An 18035-nucleotide genomic window follows, 5' to 3' on the forward strand; every position below is an offset into this window, starting at 1 on the left:
CAAGTCTCAGCAAAAATTCCAACCTTCTATAAGAATGATAGTGCTTTCTGTCTGTTAATTCGTTATCTCTTGTTTATCCTGTCTATAGCTTGTTTGTACATAGCCATTTGTATGTCGATTCCCCCATTCAACCAAGAGTTTCCTGGAGCCAGAACTGTCTTTTAACCTTTCTTTGTATTCCCTGCACCTAGCACAGCCTCTGGCACTTGGTAGACAGTTAATAAATGCTTGTGCCTGACTGACTGAATAAAAAAATAAAAAAAGTCAGTTCAATTAATGGGTGATGCTACTACTAAGCAACATACTAGAATCATCTAACCACAGATAACCTGAACCAGCAATTAGCATAAAAACAGATAGGCAATAGCCAATAAGTCAGTAACACATGCAAATGAGCAGAAACAACCAAAAGCAGTGTTTACTGTATCAGGCATCATTAGATGTCACGAGTACATTCATTGGATTTGTAATCCTATGACATTTAATAAATTCATCGTGAGAGAATTCTTACTGGGAAAATTTTATTTTTAACTTTGATTGATTTCTTTTTACATATCACCTTTATTTTCAAATATATCTGCTCTTCTAACTAAAGTCATCCCTAGTAACAAAGAATTTAAAAGAAAAAGGGAAAAAAAGTTCATAAAAACTAACCAACACATTAAATGTAATATTCTACATCCAATAATTCCCCACTTCTTCAAAGGGATAGTAGTGCATTTTCCTTTATTTTTTTTCCCTCATGGTGAAGCTTGATCATAATAAAAAAGGGTCTAGTTTCAGGCTTTTGTTTTTGTTGCTCTCGTTTCCTTTTAAATTGTTGCAATCTTTGTGTATAGTGCTTACCTTAATCTGCTTATTTTACTTTGCCCTGTTTTGCATGCCATTTGTCATATTCATCATTTATAAGGGCACAAGTAATATTCCATTACATTCATGCATCACAGCAGGCTTAGCCATCTCCCAAGTGAATGGCATCCTCTTTCTTCCCGGACCTTTGCTGCTACAAAAGGTGAAGTTATAAATATTTAAATACTGTGGGACTTCTATTTTGATATTTGGCCTCTTTGGGACATATGCATAGCAGCAAAAGATATCAATGAAAAAAATAATTTTTAGAAAGTGCCAAAAAGTTGGACTGGCTAGTAAGAATATCTGTAAGAAAATAAGTACAAATATTTCGGAACGAGCATCGAAAAATGAAAGAAAAAAGAAAACTGGCAAAAAAACACCTTGAAATAACATGCAGCACAAAATTCAAAATCATTAAAAAAACAAACCTGTTGTGACTCTTGTGACACTGAGGGAAGGAGGAAGAGAAAGAGAGAGAGAGAATTCTACGAAGTCCAGGAAATAACAGGGCCAGGACTGACAAGCAGCACTAATTGCAATGAAAAACTTACTTTTAAAAATCAAACTATACTTCCATTTTGTTGCTATTTAAGCCTCTTCTGCACTTTTATCTTTCTTGCTCCGAGAAGAAGGGACCGGGTTTTCAGGAGGGCAGAGGCCGACCTTCCTCGAAGAGAAAAAACAAACGGAAAGAGATAATTCATTTCGAGGACTCCGCGCCCCAAACTGCCAAAAGTAAGCCCCACCCTGAAACTCTCCAACCCTCCCAGGGTGAGGAGGGTGAAGACTTGGTCACGTGCTCCTGAGAAGTGAAGGGACAATGAACTACCACTCCCGGCATCCCATGCGGGTCGCGCCTCAATGATGATAGCTAGTTCGATTGGTCGGACGCGGATATTTGAACGAGGGGACTGGCGCGCGAAGGGAATGGTACAGTCTGGTAGTCTCTTCTCTCGTTTTCTCGTGGCTCCCTGACCTAGACTGAAGGCAAGTGGGGGACGTCTTTCACCTCTCAGATCTTCGTCTTACCGTTGGGGAGAGGTGAGGGGGCGGTGGGTAGGGGGGTGGTCCTCTGGGAGCAGCTTCGTTTGTTTTGCATGAGGCGGTGAGGAGAGTGGGGGCCGAGGGATTGGCCTGAAGTGGGGAGACCGAGGCCAGAGTGACTCTCTTTCGCCCTGGCCCACTGACCCCAGGCGTGGATGGAGCGGCTACCGGGTGGGGGAGGGGCGGCTGTGGGAACCGTGGGACGGGGAGGGGGGGGGGCGGGGTTGTGGGTGTCACCTGAACAAGCGAGTGGAATGCACTTGTACGGACAAGGCGGGTCCCCAAGGGTCATTTTCAATTCAGCCAACAGTTGTTCAGGGGAAGGGCTGCCCTCTTCAATGACATCTCATTCTAACGAATAGTTCAATTAATAAAACACTGATATTAAGCCCCTACTATCTGACAGGCTCTGAGAGTTAGGAGGAGGGTAAAATCGACAGGCCTTGGCAATCGATTGAATTGGGGGGGAGCGGGGGTGGAGTCAAGGATGACACCCAGGTTCTGAGCTGGGGCGACTGGAAGGATGGTGGTACCGAAGTAGGGTTTTGAGAAGATAATGAGTTCAATTTGGACATGTTGAGTTTAAGATGTCTGTGAGACGGCCATTTAGAAATGTTTATTAGACAATGAAGATGAGAGACCTGGAATCAGCAGAGGTTAGAGCTGGATAAGTAGAGATGAGAGTTGAAACCATGGGAAGTGATGAGATCATCAAAGGAACAAGTGTAAAGCTGGGACATACTTTTTTTGTAAAAGGGCTAGATGGTAAATATTTTAAGCTTTGTGGGTCACGATGCAAAATCAAGGATACTATGTAGGTGCTTATGTAACAAAAGAAAACAACCTTCTATGACTTTTTTAATTGGTGAAATTTAAAATATAATAATTAGGTACAGTTGGGTTTTTTTTAAGTACAGTTTTTTTTAGTAAAATGGAATTCTTTTTCTGGGGGATCTTTTGCTTAATTGGGGTTCAAAGTGTTCCCTTCATTGAAACTGATTGCAAATGTTCATCAGTTAATGCTAATCTGTAATGAGATTTTTATGCATTTCATCCTTGAAAATTTTTTTTTCACACAGATGGGTATCCCAAATACTGATAGCAATCCATGAGCATATGATTTTAATTGAGCCAAAAGGCTGAAAGTCTTAAAACTAGTTTATTTTCTCTGGACACATTTCTTCTGCTTCTGTAAATATTTACAATTTAATTAACTTGCTTCAACAGATGAACCACTTGGAAACTTACTTTGCAGCCTCCTTTTCATCTTAATTTTTGTCAAGAAATTCTGCTTTCATGTAAAGTTTTCTCATTTTTCTGACCATTGTTTTCCTGTGAGTTGGGAATGTGTGATGAGGGCTTAGTCTGGTGATGTCAACATATATATATATATACACACACACTTTTTTTTTTTGTGTGTGGAACAATGAGGGTTAAGTGACTTGCCCAGGGTCACACAGCTAGTAAGTGTCAAGTGTCTGGTCTGAAACCGGATTTGAACTCTGGTACTCCTGAATCCAGGGCTAGTGCTTTATCCACTGCACCACCCAGCTGCCCCCAACATATATTCTTTTAGCACAGCTATACTGTTATTGGCAGCTAGATGGCTCAGTGGATAGAGTGCTGGTCCTGGAGTCAGGAACACAATTTCAAATCCAACCTTAGACACTAGCTGTATGACCTTGGGCAAGTCACTTAACCTATTTGCCTTAATCCACTGGAGACAGAAATGGCAAATCACTCCATCTTTGCCAAGAAAACCAGATGGTCTGTGTCCACAGGATCACAAAGAGTCATTCATGACTGGGTGTTATTACATAATAAACATAATGTCTTACCTTCTAATTCAATATCAAAATAATCCCCATTCCACTGTTCCTTAAAAAGGTGACACATGAAGTCCAGTTTTTTTTTTTTTTAAGTGAGGCAATTGGGGTTAAGTGACTTGCCCAGGGTCACACAGCTAGTAATGTTAAGTGTCTGAGGCTGGATTTGAACTCAGGTACTCCTGAATCCAGGGCTGGTGCTTTTGAAGTCCACTTTTTTGACATAGCAGGAAATAGTATTCTTTTGATTTTTTTTTAACCACTTAAAATGTAAAACGACCATTCTTAGCTTGAAACCTACAAAAGTGCAGGCTGCCAACCTGTGGTTGAAAAAAAGAGAAAAGGGGGCAGCTAGGTGGCACAGTGGATAAAGCACCGGACCTGGATTCAGGAGGGCCTGAGTTCAAATCCGAACTCAGATACTTGACACTTACTAGCTGTGTGACTCTGGGCAAGTCACTTAACCCTCATTGCTTTGCAAAAAAAAAGAGAGAGAGGAAGATTTAGGACAGAGTCCTGGGGGGACCCCTGTGATTAGTGGGCATGACTTGGATAAAGACCCAGTAAATGAGACTGAGGAGTGGTCAGTCACAGGGGGAGGAGAAGAACCAGGAGAGAGTAGTGTCATGAAAGCCTAGAAAGAAGAGTATCAAAGAGGGTGATTGACAGTGTCAAAGCTGCCAAAAGGTCAAGAAGGATGAAGATTGAGAAAAGGCCATTAGATGTAATGATGAGGAGATTAATTCATAAGTCAATGCAGAGCAGTTTGGGTTGAATGATGAAATTGGAAGCTGGATTGTAGAGAGTTGAGAGTGAGGTACGTATGGTCATTTCTTGATCTTGACATCACCCACCAATGCTCCACTTCTGTGTTTATAAACTCTGAAATTCTATTATCTGCTTACATTGTCATTCTACTTTATAACCAGGGAGCCTGTTCTTCCCACTGTGATCTTCAGTCCCTTGACTCTTTAGTTTTTTCTTTCCATATCTTCATCCCTGCACTGACTACACTTTCTTTCCTTCCCCATCTTGACAGCTTAGTGAACCACTTCAAGTCTACACCTTCCTCTTCTCTTGAATTCCTTGTCCTCTAATCCTGTCACCGATCTTCCTCTTCTAAGCCTTAGCCCTGGAGTGCTCTCACTATCCTCTGCCTTCATTCCTACTGCCGAGCTGCCAAATAAAGCAGGATAAAATAAATAACCGTGTTGACTGGATCTACTACAAATTTATGTTATATAAATTCAACTGGGCTCTAACTACCTGAAGTCAATCCTTTTAAACTGTCCCACTCTCTCCACAGTGCTTCTTCCAAATCTTTTCATCCCTCCTCAGATCTCTCATTCTCATTACCTTCTCAGCCGAGAACCTTGCCTTCCATTTCACTGTAAAAATGGCGAAAAGAGTTTTCTTCATGGGTGGTAGCTAGGTAGCCTAGTGGATAGAGTACAGGGCCTGGAGATAGACATTCTCTCTCAGATACTTATTGGCTGTATGATCCTGGACAAGTCACTTGACCTCTATTCCTCATCTGTAAAATGGGGATATTAGCACCTACCTTAGAGGGTGGTTGTGTAGATAGGTTGAGTTAATATCTATACTTTGTAAACTTTATTGTACTATGTAACTGCTAGCTGCTATTATTATTATTGGTGTTGTTGTTTTTATTATTATTATACCTCTGTAAGGTAATATTCCCAAGTATTGTATTAAGCCCACATGAGGAAACAGATTCTGAAGCATTAAATGATTTGTCCAGAGTCACACAGGCCCCTCGGTCAGTTTCTAGTTTGGAAGAAGGATACAACACACAACTCACAGTGTAAGCAGCACACAAATAAATCTAAAACATTGCATTACTTCAGGGATGGATCTGTGATCCCCACTAGAACTTCTTCCATGGCCTTGCCTGAATAAGTAAGTGAAATCTTGTGTAGTTGAATCCAAATGAATTTATCACCTGGTGGTCAATTATCTTGTGATTAACTTTTTTTTGAATTTAGTTAGGCTAGACTCTTAAAGACTTGCTAGCAGAGTTATATTTGCTAGAACCATTGTCTCATCTGGGTAACCTTCAAAATGACTGGGGGTCATACTTAACAGAAAGAGGAATACTAGGTGGTGTAAAACAATTCCGTATGAGATCTAAGTGGGGAAAGGCCATTCATTAGCAATGAGAAATTGATAAATGGGATGACATGGGTCTTTTTGCATACTTACTCAATATTAAGTTTATCCTTCTGTCTAGCTGGACCTAGCTAATTATCCCTGAATTCTCTTTCTATTTTGGCAGCTCATATGGGCCATGAGGAACTTTAAAGGAGCAGACTTTGGAAAATGGATGAATAGCCAAGAAGAGGCCAAGGCATTGCTGGTTGAACTGAAGGTTAGGTTAGGGTGGTTGGTGGGCCGGGATAATTTCTTAGAGCTTGGAATGTCTTCCTTAGGTTTTCACCATCCAACACTGAGCAGTATTATTAGTTAGAGAGGACTGGTGTTAGTACACAACCCCAGGGGCTGTAGCCCACTTGATTTTTAAAACCTTTCCCCTCCTTTTTGTTAAAATAATATGAAAAGGGGCAGCTAGGTGGCACAGTGGATAGAGCACTGGCCCTGGAGTCAGGAGGACCTGAGTTCAAATCCAGCCTCAGACATTTAACACATACTAGCTGTGTGACCCTGGGCAAGTCACTTAACCCCAACTGCCTCACACACACAAAAAAATAATATGAAAAAAGATAGATATTATTATGGAATGATCTGATGTCTGGCCCCCTTTCTCTACCTCCTTCCTTCCCTTGGTAACCTGATTTACAAATTCCTTTCCTTCTAGGAGTTCCTGGCCAGACCTCTGGATAGCCCCACAGGTCGTTCACTTGCAACAGAACAGCGGCTGGCATGTGATGCCATTCTGAGGGCCTGCAACCAGCAAGTGGTGGCTGGGCCAGCTTGCCCTGAGCACTTGGGCATCCTGTTACAGCTGGCAGAGTTGGCTTGTGATGGCTACTTGACAGCAACCCCTCATCGCTCCCCCCTCTACTTGGAACGAATCCTCTTTGTCCTCTTGCGGAATATTACTGCCCGGGTAGCCCCAAAAGCTGTTCGCCGCCTGACCCAATCATTGCACGCCTGCCTAGTGCAGCATGTGCCTGTGGGTGCATCCCAGGACTATGAGGCTATTGCCCGAGGTGCCTTCTCTTTGCTTTGGAAGGGGGCAGAAGCAATTGGGGAACAGCAGTCTGCCTTCTCTGTTCGCCTGTGGGCTCTGAGCTTCCTAGTACTCCTGGAAGATGACAGCACCCCTTGTAAATTCCCCCTTTTTTCTTCCCCAACGGCTTGTCAAGCTGAAGCTGCCTGCCGGCTCTTTGAAACTAGCGGGCATCCTTTGAGTAAGGCAGATGCCTGCTTCCTCAGTGAACAGCTCTCTGCTTGTGTGATCCAAGTGCTGGTTGGTGAGGAAGCCTGCCCTTCGCATCTTCTCTCTCCCTGCAGGGCCCTCTGCCTCCTCGAGCTCACCTTAGAACGGTGTCGGCGCCTGTGCCTGAGCGGCTGCTGTGATGAGGCCGCTGGGGCTGTGCGGGAAGCCCAGGCCTATCTAGGACGTACGGAGCTGGCCCCTAGCCTGCAGCTGTGCTTGTCTGGGGTAGAGCTGCAGAGGTCGCTGGCAGGAGCCCTTGGGGGAGTGGGGGAGCTGTTGAGCAAGGCTGCGGTTACCCTCGATTTGGGTGTCAAGGGCCCGTCCTCCTCACATAGGGCCCTTGTGGAGACTTGCCAGTTTCTCCTCTCGGTCCTGGAGAGTGACGCCCAGAAAAAGTATGACTTGGACACCATCCTGGGCTTTTCTGCCTTCTTGGGCCAATACTGTCATCTTCTTCGCCAGCTTCGGGACAATGTAAGTGATGTTTGGAGGCTGGGCTGGGCTGGGGGAGGGGGAGGACCCAACTCAAACTCCCTGCCAGCCGAGAGTCCCTGGTCAAATCTGGAAATTCTTGCTCTCACCTGGGTGGGTTTGGTAGTGGGCCATAGGCAGCCAGTTGACAGCCTGAGACTTTCGGAGTTGGCAGCTGTCCTTCTTAACCAGCTTGCCACTCTCCTGGCCCTTCTTTTCTCTGACTCAGCTTCTCACATGATAATTGCTTCCCCGTGAATTAGTTTTCTGCTATTTCTTATCCTTGTAGGCTCCTGTGGATTGCCCCAAGCAGCTTCAAGTCTTGGTTCAGACTCATTTTCACGGACTCCAACTCTACACCAGGATGGTTTATGATTTCTTCAACGGTGCTAAGGTACTCTTGGGTTTTTGCACCTGGGTGATAGACCTTTTCCCAAAAGTATTGCTTTGGTCTTGCTTAAAGTACCCAAATGGACAGCTTGAGTATTGTTGTTGGTGTTGCTGCTGTTACTTGTTTTAAGTGGTGGCTGGGGTTTCCTTGAGATAATCCTGCATTCTCTCATCTCACACATGTGTTTCTTTAGGTAACTGATTTGGCTGACCTGAACCAGGTAGTAGAGAGTTGTCACTGTGCTGTTGTCTGGATGCTGGAAGCTTTAGTGGGCCTAAAGGACCAAGAGCAGGCTGAGTACCTTGGAGTTACTGGTCAGTTCCTAGATGTTTGTTCTGTTAGGGTGCTCATGGAAGGGTTCTTTCTGCTTGTTGCACACTGTGAAGGCTATGTCCACACAGAACTTTTCTTAGAAGGCCGGTCAAGCAATCGACGCTTAGCCTTGGGCCACTGTCTTTGTCACCATGGAAGTAATCAATTCTTTTTCTTTTCTTTTTTTTTTTGTGTGAATCAGTTGGGGTTGAGTGACTTGCCCAGGGTCACATAGTTAGTAAGTGTCAAGTGTCTGAGGTTGGATTTGAGCTCAGGTCTTCCTGACTCCAGGGCCAGTGCTCTATCCACTCGCTGCTCCACCTAGCTGCCCCTGTTACTATGGAAGTTACAGAAGACTGCAGAAGTAACCGTTTTCATCCCTGAACCTTGAAGGCTAAAGGAATAGAGAGGAGATGGTCATATTTACAGCCATCTTTTCAGTTATCCATAGTAATGGAAATAGAACAGGGGAGTGTTTAATATAATTGAAAGTTCACAGGCTTGAAAATCCTACATATGTAGGGAATAAAGAACGGGGTGAATAGAGTGCTAATCTAGGAAAACTTTGTGAAAGAAGACAGATCCTTTTATTTTTTGTTTTGTTTTGTTTTGTTTTTTGGTGGGGCAGTGGGGGTTAAGTGACTTGCCCAGGGTCACACAGCTAGTAAGTGTCAAGTGTCTGAGGCTGGATTTGAACTCAGGTCCTCCTGACTCCAGGGCTGGTGCTCTATCTACTGCACCACCTAGCTGCCCCCAAGACAGATCCTTTTAAAGGAAGATGAGGGCACATGAAAAAAATGATGCCAGCCAGCCTGTGCAGTGGCCTCAAAAGAAGTCGTTTGTTTTTTAATGAGATCTGTGATTTTACTGGGGTAGATATCTCCCTGTGAGGAGTGCCCTTCATCAGTGCAGTTTAGTTTTTTAGGGTTTCCCATGCATGGAGACGTTAAGTCAGTTGCCCAGGGTCACAGCCAGCATATGTAAGGAGGACTTGAGCCAATAACTTGCTGACTTAAAGGTCAGTTTTCTTTCAATGTGCCATACCACTAATTTTACTTAGGGAGAAGTAAAGTGGCCTAACTGGAATGGTCTGCCTAGGCACAGATATTGCATTTGTAATTCTTCCCTCCCCCCCCCTCCCCATTTAGCAGTTCCAATAGGAGTTGGAATTGAACCTCTTTTGATGGTCCTTTCTCTTGCCTGGCAGCCTGCTGCACCAGTCACTTGGCCTATAGATTCTATAGCCAGAAGCTCTATGCTGAGGCTAGCACTGTCACTGAGCCTTTCTGTCAGAAGATGGGATTGGCAAAGCCTGGAACATACCCTGCAGTGCCTCCGGAGAAGGTGAGGAGGCAGGGGGAGGAGAGGGATTGACATAGTGAATGGTTGGGATTTGCAAGGCACATGGGAAGTTTACTTTGCTCTGTGAGGCTGCACTGGAGATGTTCCCAGCCTGGGCCCACTGGCTTCAGAGCTAGGAGAATGGAAGCTTTCCTGTCTTAGCCCAAGAACCTTATATGATTATGAGAGTGAGCTCTTGGCTATGTTAAGCACACTAGTCTTAAGTTTTATCTTTCCTTTTTTCAGTTTGTGTTTACTTGGTGATATTATCTTGGTTAGATGTAAACTTCCATAAGATAAGGGAAGCAGAAAAGAAAATCCTATAGATGTGGGGAATAAAGCAGAGGGAAGTTGTACAAACTTGACCTATTAGCAACCGATTCTGACAGAGCAAGCAACATTCTTTTTCATTTTTTTAATATTAAAATAAATGTTTTTTATTTTTGCCGGGCAAAGAGGGTTAAGTGACTTGCCCAGGGTCATACAGCTAGTAAGGGTCAAGTGTCTGAGGCCGGATTTGAACTCAGGTCCTCCTAAATCCAGGGCCGGTGCTTTATCCACTGTGCCACCTAGCTACCCTATAAGCAGCATTCTTCACTCATTCTTCCCACCACTCTGAAAAAATAGATGTGATCAAAAAATGTTCATTGCTGTCTGAATGTACACTATTGAAATTGTATGTTTAGGGGGCGGCTAGGTGGCGCAGTGGATAAAGCACCAGCCCTGGATTCAGGAGTACCTGAGTTCAAATCTGGCCTCAGACACTTGACACTTACTAGCTGTGTGACCCTGGGCAAGTCACTTAACCCCCATTGCCCTGCAAAAAAAACCAAAAACAAAAACAAAAAACCCAAAAAACAAAAAGAAATTGTATGTTTTATTTTCTTGGCGCTCTACTTTCATCACTACACATTATTTCATTCAATTCTTCCTATATTTCTTCTCCCCCCTCCCCTTTTTTTTTAGTTTCTTATTTCTATTTTCCAAGAAACAAGCATTTAAAAAATTAATCTGACCCTCCAACTATTCCCCTTTCTCGTTGAACAAATTAAAAACAAAACAAAGAACAAATCTCTAAATCCATATCTTATAGATATATGTATAGTCCAGCAAAACAAATTCCCACATTAGCAATGTCCAAAGTGTATATCTCTTTCTACATTTTAAGTTCATGACCTCTTATCAGGAGGAGAGTGGACTATTTCACCTGCATTCTTCTGAACTCATGGTTTATTGTTGCATTGATCAGAATACTAAAGTCTTTCAAAGTTGTTTTTTGCCATAATGTCATTATATATATTCTAGTTATACTCACTTCACTTTGTATCAGTTCATATAAACCTTCCCAGTTTTTTATGAAATTGTCCCATTTCATTATTTCTTATGACACAAGTATATTCTATTACATTTATATATCACCTTGTGTTTAGCCATTCCCAATAGGAGGAAACCCCCTTATTTTCCAATTTTTGACTACTACAAAAGGAAATGGTTGTATGAGTATTGTTGTATATATAGATCCTTTTCATCTTTCTTTTCCTTTTTTGGGGTATAGGCCTAGTAATGGTATTGCTGGCTCAGAAACATTTGGATAACTTCCTGGTACAGTTACAAATTATCAGATAGTTGTGAGGTGGAACCTCAGATTTGTTTAAACTTTCATTTCTCTAATTATTCATGATTTAGATAATTTTTCATATGATTTTTAAAAATATTTTTTCCATTTTTCTTTGTTCCTTTCTTTCTTTCTTTCTTTCTTTTTGTTGGCAGGGCAATGAGAGTTAAGTGACTTGCCCAGGGTCACTCAGCTAGCAAGTGTCAAATTTCTGAGGCTAGATTTGAACTCAGGCCCTTCTGAATCCAGGGCTGGTGCTTTATCCACTGAACCACCTAGCTGCGCCCCCCATATGATTATTGATAGGTTGGATTTCTTCGTTTTAAAATTTAAGTGCTTCTGTCCTATTAACACTTATTGAAGAGTGGTTCTTAATCTTATCAGTTCCTTATATACCTTGGAGTTTTGGGGTTTGTAGGTAAGTGTGGTTAAGTGACTTGTCCAGATTCACATAGCTAGTGTCTGAGACTAGATTTGAACTCAGGTCTTCCTGGTTCCAGGGCCAGTACACTATCCAATGTGCCACCTAGCTGTCTCTTTTATTTATTTTATTATTATTATTTTTTTAAGTGAGGCAATTGGGGTTAAGTGACTTGCCCAGGGTCACACAGCTAGTAAGTGTTAAATGTCTGAGGCCGGATTTGAATTCAGGTACTCCTGACTCCAAGGCTGGTGCTCTATCCACTGCACCACCTAGCTGCCCCTTAGCTGTCTCTTTTACATAGTTTGGAAATTAGATCTTTAGCAGAGAAACTTTTTATAAAGATTGTTTCCTAGTTACCTGTTTCCCTTCTAATTAGATTTATTTATGCAAAAACTTTTAAATTTGATATTATCAAAAATTGTCCTTTTTACCTTGTGTGATCCTCTCTATCCTTTGTTTGGTCATGAATTCTTCCCTTTATATAGATCCAAAAGATAATTTCTTCCTTGATCCTTTACCTTGTTTATGCTGTGATCTTTAATATCTAGGTCATGTTTCCATTTAAGGCTTATCTTGGTATATGAAGTGAGATGTTATTCTCCACTTAAGTTCTGCCAGACTGATGTTCAGTTTTCCCAGAGATTTTTTGTTAGTGAATCCTTCCCTCAGTAACTAGAATCTTTGAATTTATTAAATACTACCTTACTGTGTTTGCTTCTGTATATACCTAATGTGTTCCACTGATTAACCTTTTTTAAAAAAATTAGTACTAAATTGTTTTAATGATTACTGTTCTGTAGTAGAGTTTGAGATCTGCTACTGAGAGACTTCCTTATTTACTACCTTTTTTCATTATTATCCTTGAAATTCTTAACCTTTTCTTCTTTCCTATGAATTTTTTTTCCTAGTTCTGTAAAATGCTTTTGGGTGTTTAATTGCCACAGCACCAAATAAGTAAATTAATTTAGTTAGAATTGTCATTTTATTATATTGGCTTCAACAATTAATGTTTCTCTATTTAAGTCTGTTTTTATTTCTATTAAGAGTATTTTATACTTTTACTTATGCAGTTCTTTGGTGAATCTTGGAAGCTACACTCCAAAGTTATTTATAGCCTCTCTAGTTATTTCAAATGAAATTTCTCTTTGTATCTCTTCTTGTTGGGTTTTATTGGGTTGTGTAAAGGAACACTGATTTTTTTCCATCTCCTATTTACATTTATTGGTTATTCTCCATGCCTGCTGGAATATTTTCCTTCCTCTTTTCGAATTCTTATAATCTCTAGCTTTCTTTCTTTTTTTTCTTTCATTTAATAGTATTTTAATTTTTTCTAGCTACATGTAAAGCCAGTTTTTAGCATTCATTTTTTCTTTTTTTAATCATAAAAGTATTTTATTATTTTCTAGTTATATGTAGAAAAAGTTTTCAAACATTTGTTTTTATAAGATTTCTAGTTCCAATTTTTTCTCCCTCCCTCCCTCCCTCCTCCCCGAGACAGCAAGCAATCTGATATAGGTTATATATGTTGCACATTATATATGTCACATTAAACATATTTCTGCATTAGTCATGCTGTGAAAGAAGAATTAGAACAAAAGGGAAAAACCTTAAAAAAGAAAAACAAAAAAAGTAGAAACAGTATGGTTCAATCTGCATCTAGATTCCACAGTTCTTTTTTCTGGATTTGGAGCATTTTCCATCGTGAGTCCTTTGGAATTATCTTGAACCATTGTATTGTTGAGAAGAGTCAAGTCTATCACAGTGGATCATCACACAATGTTGTTGATACCATGTACAAAGTTCTCCTGGTTCTGCTCATCTTACTCTGTATTAGTTCTTATAAGTCCTTCCAGGTTTCCTTGAAATCCGCCTAGCATTCATTTTTGTAAGATTTTGAGTTCCAAATTTTTCTCTCTCCTTCTTTTCCTTTCCTCCTCCCTAAGACCGCAAGCAATCTGATATAGGCTATACATGTACAGTCATGTTAAACATTTCGATGTTAGTCATGTGAAAAAAAGAATCATAACAAAAGGGAAAAACCATGAGAAATAAAAAACAAGTGAAAATAGCATGCTTCAATCTGCATGCAGACTCCATAGTTCTTTCTCTGGATGTGGAGAGCATTTTCCATCATGAGTCTTTTGGAATTGTTTTGGATCATTGTATTGCTGTTTCTGCTCACTTCACTCAGCGTTAGTTCATGGAAGTCTTTCCAGGTTTTTCTGAAATCTGCCTGCTCATGATTTCTTATAGAACAATAGTATTCCATTACATTCATATACCACAACTTGTTCAGCCATTCCCCAGCTAATGGGCACCCCTTCAATTTGCAATTCTTTGACAAGGAACACAGTATTTATGTGAATTTATCTTATGTCCAGTAAGTTTGCTTGTTATTAATAATTTCATTTAATTTTAATTGTCTCTCTACACCATCATATTTTTTGAAAAAACTATAATTTTGTGCAGATTCACTCAATTTCTTCTTATTACTATTGCTAGCATTTCTTGCACTCTTAAATAGTAGTGCTGATAATGGGTATTCTTACTTTACTCCTGACATTATTGGAAAGGCTTCTAACTTTTTTTTTTTAATGTCTAAGAAACAGCTTTATTATCACAAGAAATGCTTTAAAGAAAAATGAATCTAAGGATATATAATATTGAATACTAGTGTGAAAACGCTAAGATATATTGACTGTTTAATCCACAAAATACTTGGCATAAAATAAGTAATCTTTTAAAAACTTTAATACTTGTCTATTTACTACAGATCTGTGTACTTAGAGAAAAATAATTTGCAAAATATATTCAAGAACCTAAATGTTGTTGCATGTTCATAATGTACAGGTCAAGTTAAGATACTCCTAGATTCATATACAACATAATTATTACAATTTCAAATTGCAACTTCCTCCTTTAATATAGCCTAAAAGAAGCAACAGGGATCATTTTCCTAAAGTGTCATTTTGATTGCTTCTCAATTCTACAGTCACCCTTAATGTTCCACTCAGAGCAAATAAAAACTCTTAATTACAGGCAATAATTATTTCACAAAATAATGGAATCATACATTTTTTTGCAGCTGGAGTGAACTTTAGATATTGTCTACTTCAATACAGTCCTTTAACATAGTAAAGTAAGGGAAGGGACTTATCTAAGACAACACAGGTTATATATAACAGAGAGATTCACTGGCCTCTTCTTCTTCTTCTTTTTCTTTTTTTTTTGTGGGGCAAGGGGGTTAAGTGACTTGTCCAGGGTCACACAGCTAGGAAGTGTCCAGTGTCTGAGGCCAGATTTGAACTCAGGTCCTCCTGAATCCAGGGCCGGTGCTTTATCCACTGTACCACCTAGCCGCCCCCTTCTTTTTTTTAATAAAGTATTTTATTTTTTTCCTGTTACATGTAAAGATAGTTCTCAACTTTTGTTTATACGAGCTTTCCAATTTCAGATTTTTCTCCCCCTCCTTCCCCCCTCCCCTAGACAGCAGGTAATCTGATATAGGTTTTATATATATACATAATAAAATTAAACATATTTCTGCATTAGTCATGTTATAAGAGAAAAATCAGAGCAATGACGAAAAACCTCAAAATAGAAAAACAACAGCACCAAAAACAAAAGAAATAGTATGGTTTATTCAGCATCTATACTCCACAGTTTTTTTTTTTCCCTTGGATTTGGAGATCCTCTTCTATCATGAATTCCCTGGAACTCTTCTGTATTGTTACACTGGTGAGAAGAATATAGTCCATCACAGTAGATCAACACACAATGTTGATGATACTGCGTACAATGTTCTTCTAGTTCTGCTCATCTCACTCATCATCAGCCCACTAAAGACCCTCCAGGTTTCTCTGAACTCCTCCTGCTCATTGTTTCTTACAGCATAGTATTCCATTACATTCATATACCACACCTTGTCCAGCCATTCCCCAATGGATGGGCATTCCCTCAACTTCCAATTCCTTGTCACCACGTAAAGAGCAGCTATAAATATTTTTGTACATGTGGGTCCCTCTCCCCTTTCCATGATCTCTTTGGGAAAAAAGACCCCAAAGTGGTATTGCTGGGTCAAAGGGTATGCACAGCTTTATAGCTCTTTGGGCATAATTCCATAACTTTTCTTCATTACATATAATTTTTGTTGTTGGTTTTAGATAAATACTATTTACCACATTGAAGAAATGGACATTTATTCCTATGATTTCTAGAGTTTTTAATAGAGTTTAATTTTGTCAAGAGCTTTTTCAATATCTATTGACATAGTTATATAGTTTTCACTGATATTTCATTAGTTATTAACATGGCTTATATTTATATTCTTCCTTGTGTTAAACCAACCTTGCATTTATGGTATAAACTAAACCTGGTCATAATGTATAATCTTTCTGACATGTTGTTGTAATCTATTTGCTAATAATTTATTTAACATTTTGCATAAATGTTCCTTAGGGATATTGGTCTATAAGCTTTTCTTTTTTTCTCTGCTTTGCCTGTTTGGTTTAAGACCATATTTGTATCATAGAAAGAGATTAGAAACAAAAAAGAAAAGAAAGAGATTAGAAGAGTACCATCTTTTCTTTTTTTTTTTTTAAGTGAGGCATTTGGGGTTAAGTGACTTGCCCAGGGTCACACAGCTGGTAAGTGTTAAGTGTCTGAGGTCGGATTTGAACTCAGGTACTCCTGACTCCAGGGCCGGTGCTCTATCCACTGCGTCACCTAGCTGCCCCCATCTTTTCTTATTATTGAAACAGTTTATCTAGTATTGGAATTACTTTTTCTTGAATATTTGATAGCATACACTTGTGAATCAATCCATCTGGTCCTGTATTTTTTCCTATGGGAATTCATTTATAGTTTAATTTTTTTCTGCTAATTGGTTATTTAGTCTATTTCTTTTATCAGTTTGATTATTTTAGACTTTTAGAAGTATTCATCTATTTCCTGCAGCCTAGTTTTGTTAGCATATAATTGAATAAAATACATCTTAATAATTTCCTTTCTTTTCTCTTCATTCGTTGTGAGTGCTTTTTAATTTTTGATATTGACAATTAGGTTTTCCTCTCTTTTTAACCCAGGTTAGCTGACTATTTCTTAGTTTTAAAAAGTATTTAAGCAAGTTCCTAGTTTTATAACATCAAGGTCTTTTTTTTCTTTTTTAAGGGGTAGTGAGGGTTAAGTGACTTGCCCAGGGTCACACAGCTAGTAAGTGTCAAGTGTCTGAGGCCAAATTTGAACTCGGGTCCTCCTAAATCCAGGGCTGGCACTTTATCCACTGTGCCACTTATCTACCCCCATCAAGGTCTTTTTAAAATTAACTTTATTAAAATCTTTAAATTTTATAATCTCCACTTTGTTGTTTAGTGAAGATTTTGTATTTGCTCAGGTTTTTTTAATTGCTTGCCCAGTTCCCTAATCTGTTCTTTTTCTCTCTTGTTTATGAAGGCATTTAGAGGTATTAATTTTCCCTTCAGAAATGTTTTAGTTATTATCATTATTGTCAGCAAGTGCTTTAATAATTTGCTTTTTTTGAACCATGGTTCTTTAGAATAATGTTACTTAACATCTAATTGCTTTTAAATATTTTCTTTAAGGGCCCCTTTATTAAATATAATTCTATTGCATTTTGGGGGGGAGTGGGGCAATGAGAGTTAAGTGACTTGCCCAGGGTCACACAGCTAGTAAGTGTCAAGTGTCTGAGGTCAGATTTGAATTCAGGTCCTCCTGAATCCAGGGCTGGTGCTTTATCCACTGTGCCACCTAGCTGCCCCCTAATTCTATTGCATTTTGATCAATAAATAATGTGTATTTATTATTTCAGCTTTTCTATATATTTTGGTGAGGTCTTTATGCCTTCTACATGACCAGTTTTTGTAAAAGTGTCATGTACATCTGAGAAGTAATATAGGGGCAGCTAGCTGTGTGACCCTGGGCAAGTCACTTAACCCCAAATTGCTTCACTTTAAAAAAAAAAAAAAGAATGAGAAGTAATATAAATTCTTTTCTGTTCCCATTCAGTAAATGCCAGAGTTTTGTCATACCTAACTTTGCTAAAATTCTGCTTAGGCCCTTCTTTCTTTATTAGTTTTTTTTTAATTTTTTTAATTTTTAATTTTTAATTTTTTGCAGGGCAATGGGGGTTAAGTGACTTGCCCAGGGTCACACAGCTAGTAAGTGTCAAATGTCTGAGGCCGGATTTGAACTCAGGTCCTCCTGATTCCAGGGCCGGTGCTTTATCCACTGCGCCACCTCGCTGCCCCTAGTTTTGGTTTATTAAAGGGTATATTAAAGTCCTACTATTATAGTTTTAATATTTAATTTTCCCTCCATTT

The 18035-nt window shown here is 39.6% G+C and overlaps 1 protein-coding gene across 1 annotated transcript in view; it reads left to right on the forward strand.

Annotated features, from left to right (window-relative positions):
* The first annotated feature begins 1839 nt into the window (after positions 1 to 1839).
* Positions 1840 to 18035, forward strand: part of ESPL1 (extra spindle pole bodies like 1, separase) — a 53547-nt gene continuing 37351 nt past the window's right edge. Inside the window, exons 1-6 of the mRNA XM_043967098.1 lie at positions 1840 to 1893; positions 6019 to 6111; positions 6559 to 7617; positions 7904 to 8008; positions 8199 to 8319; positions 9525 to 9661. Coding sequence (XP_043823033.1) covers positions 6031 to 6111; positions 6559 to 7617; positions 7904 to 8008; positions 8199 to 8319; positions 9525 to 9661 — 1503 coding nt within the window. The 5' untranslated portion in view covers positions 1840 to 1893; positions 6019 to 6030. The remainder of the gene's footprint in view (positions 1894 to 6018; positions 6112 to 6558; positions 7618 to 7903; positions 8009 to 8198; positions 8320 to 9524; positions 9662 to 18035) is intronic.

The sequence above is a fragment of the Dromiciops gliroides genome, chromosome 5, assembly GCF_019393635.1.
Source record: "Dromiciops gliroides isolate mDroGli1 chromosome 5, mDroGli1.pri, whole genome shotgun sequence".
In the NCBI taxonomy this organism is placed as follows: domain Eukaryota; kingdom Metazoa; phylum Chordata; class Mammalia; order Microbiotheria; family Microbiotheriidae; genus Dromiciops; species Dromiciops gliroides.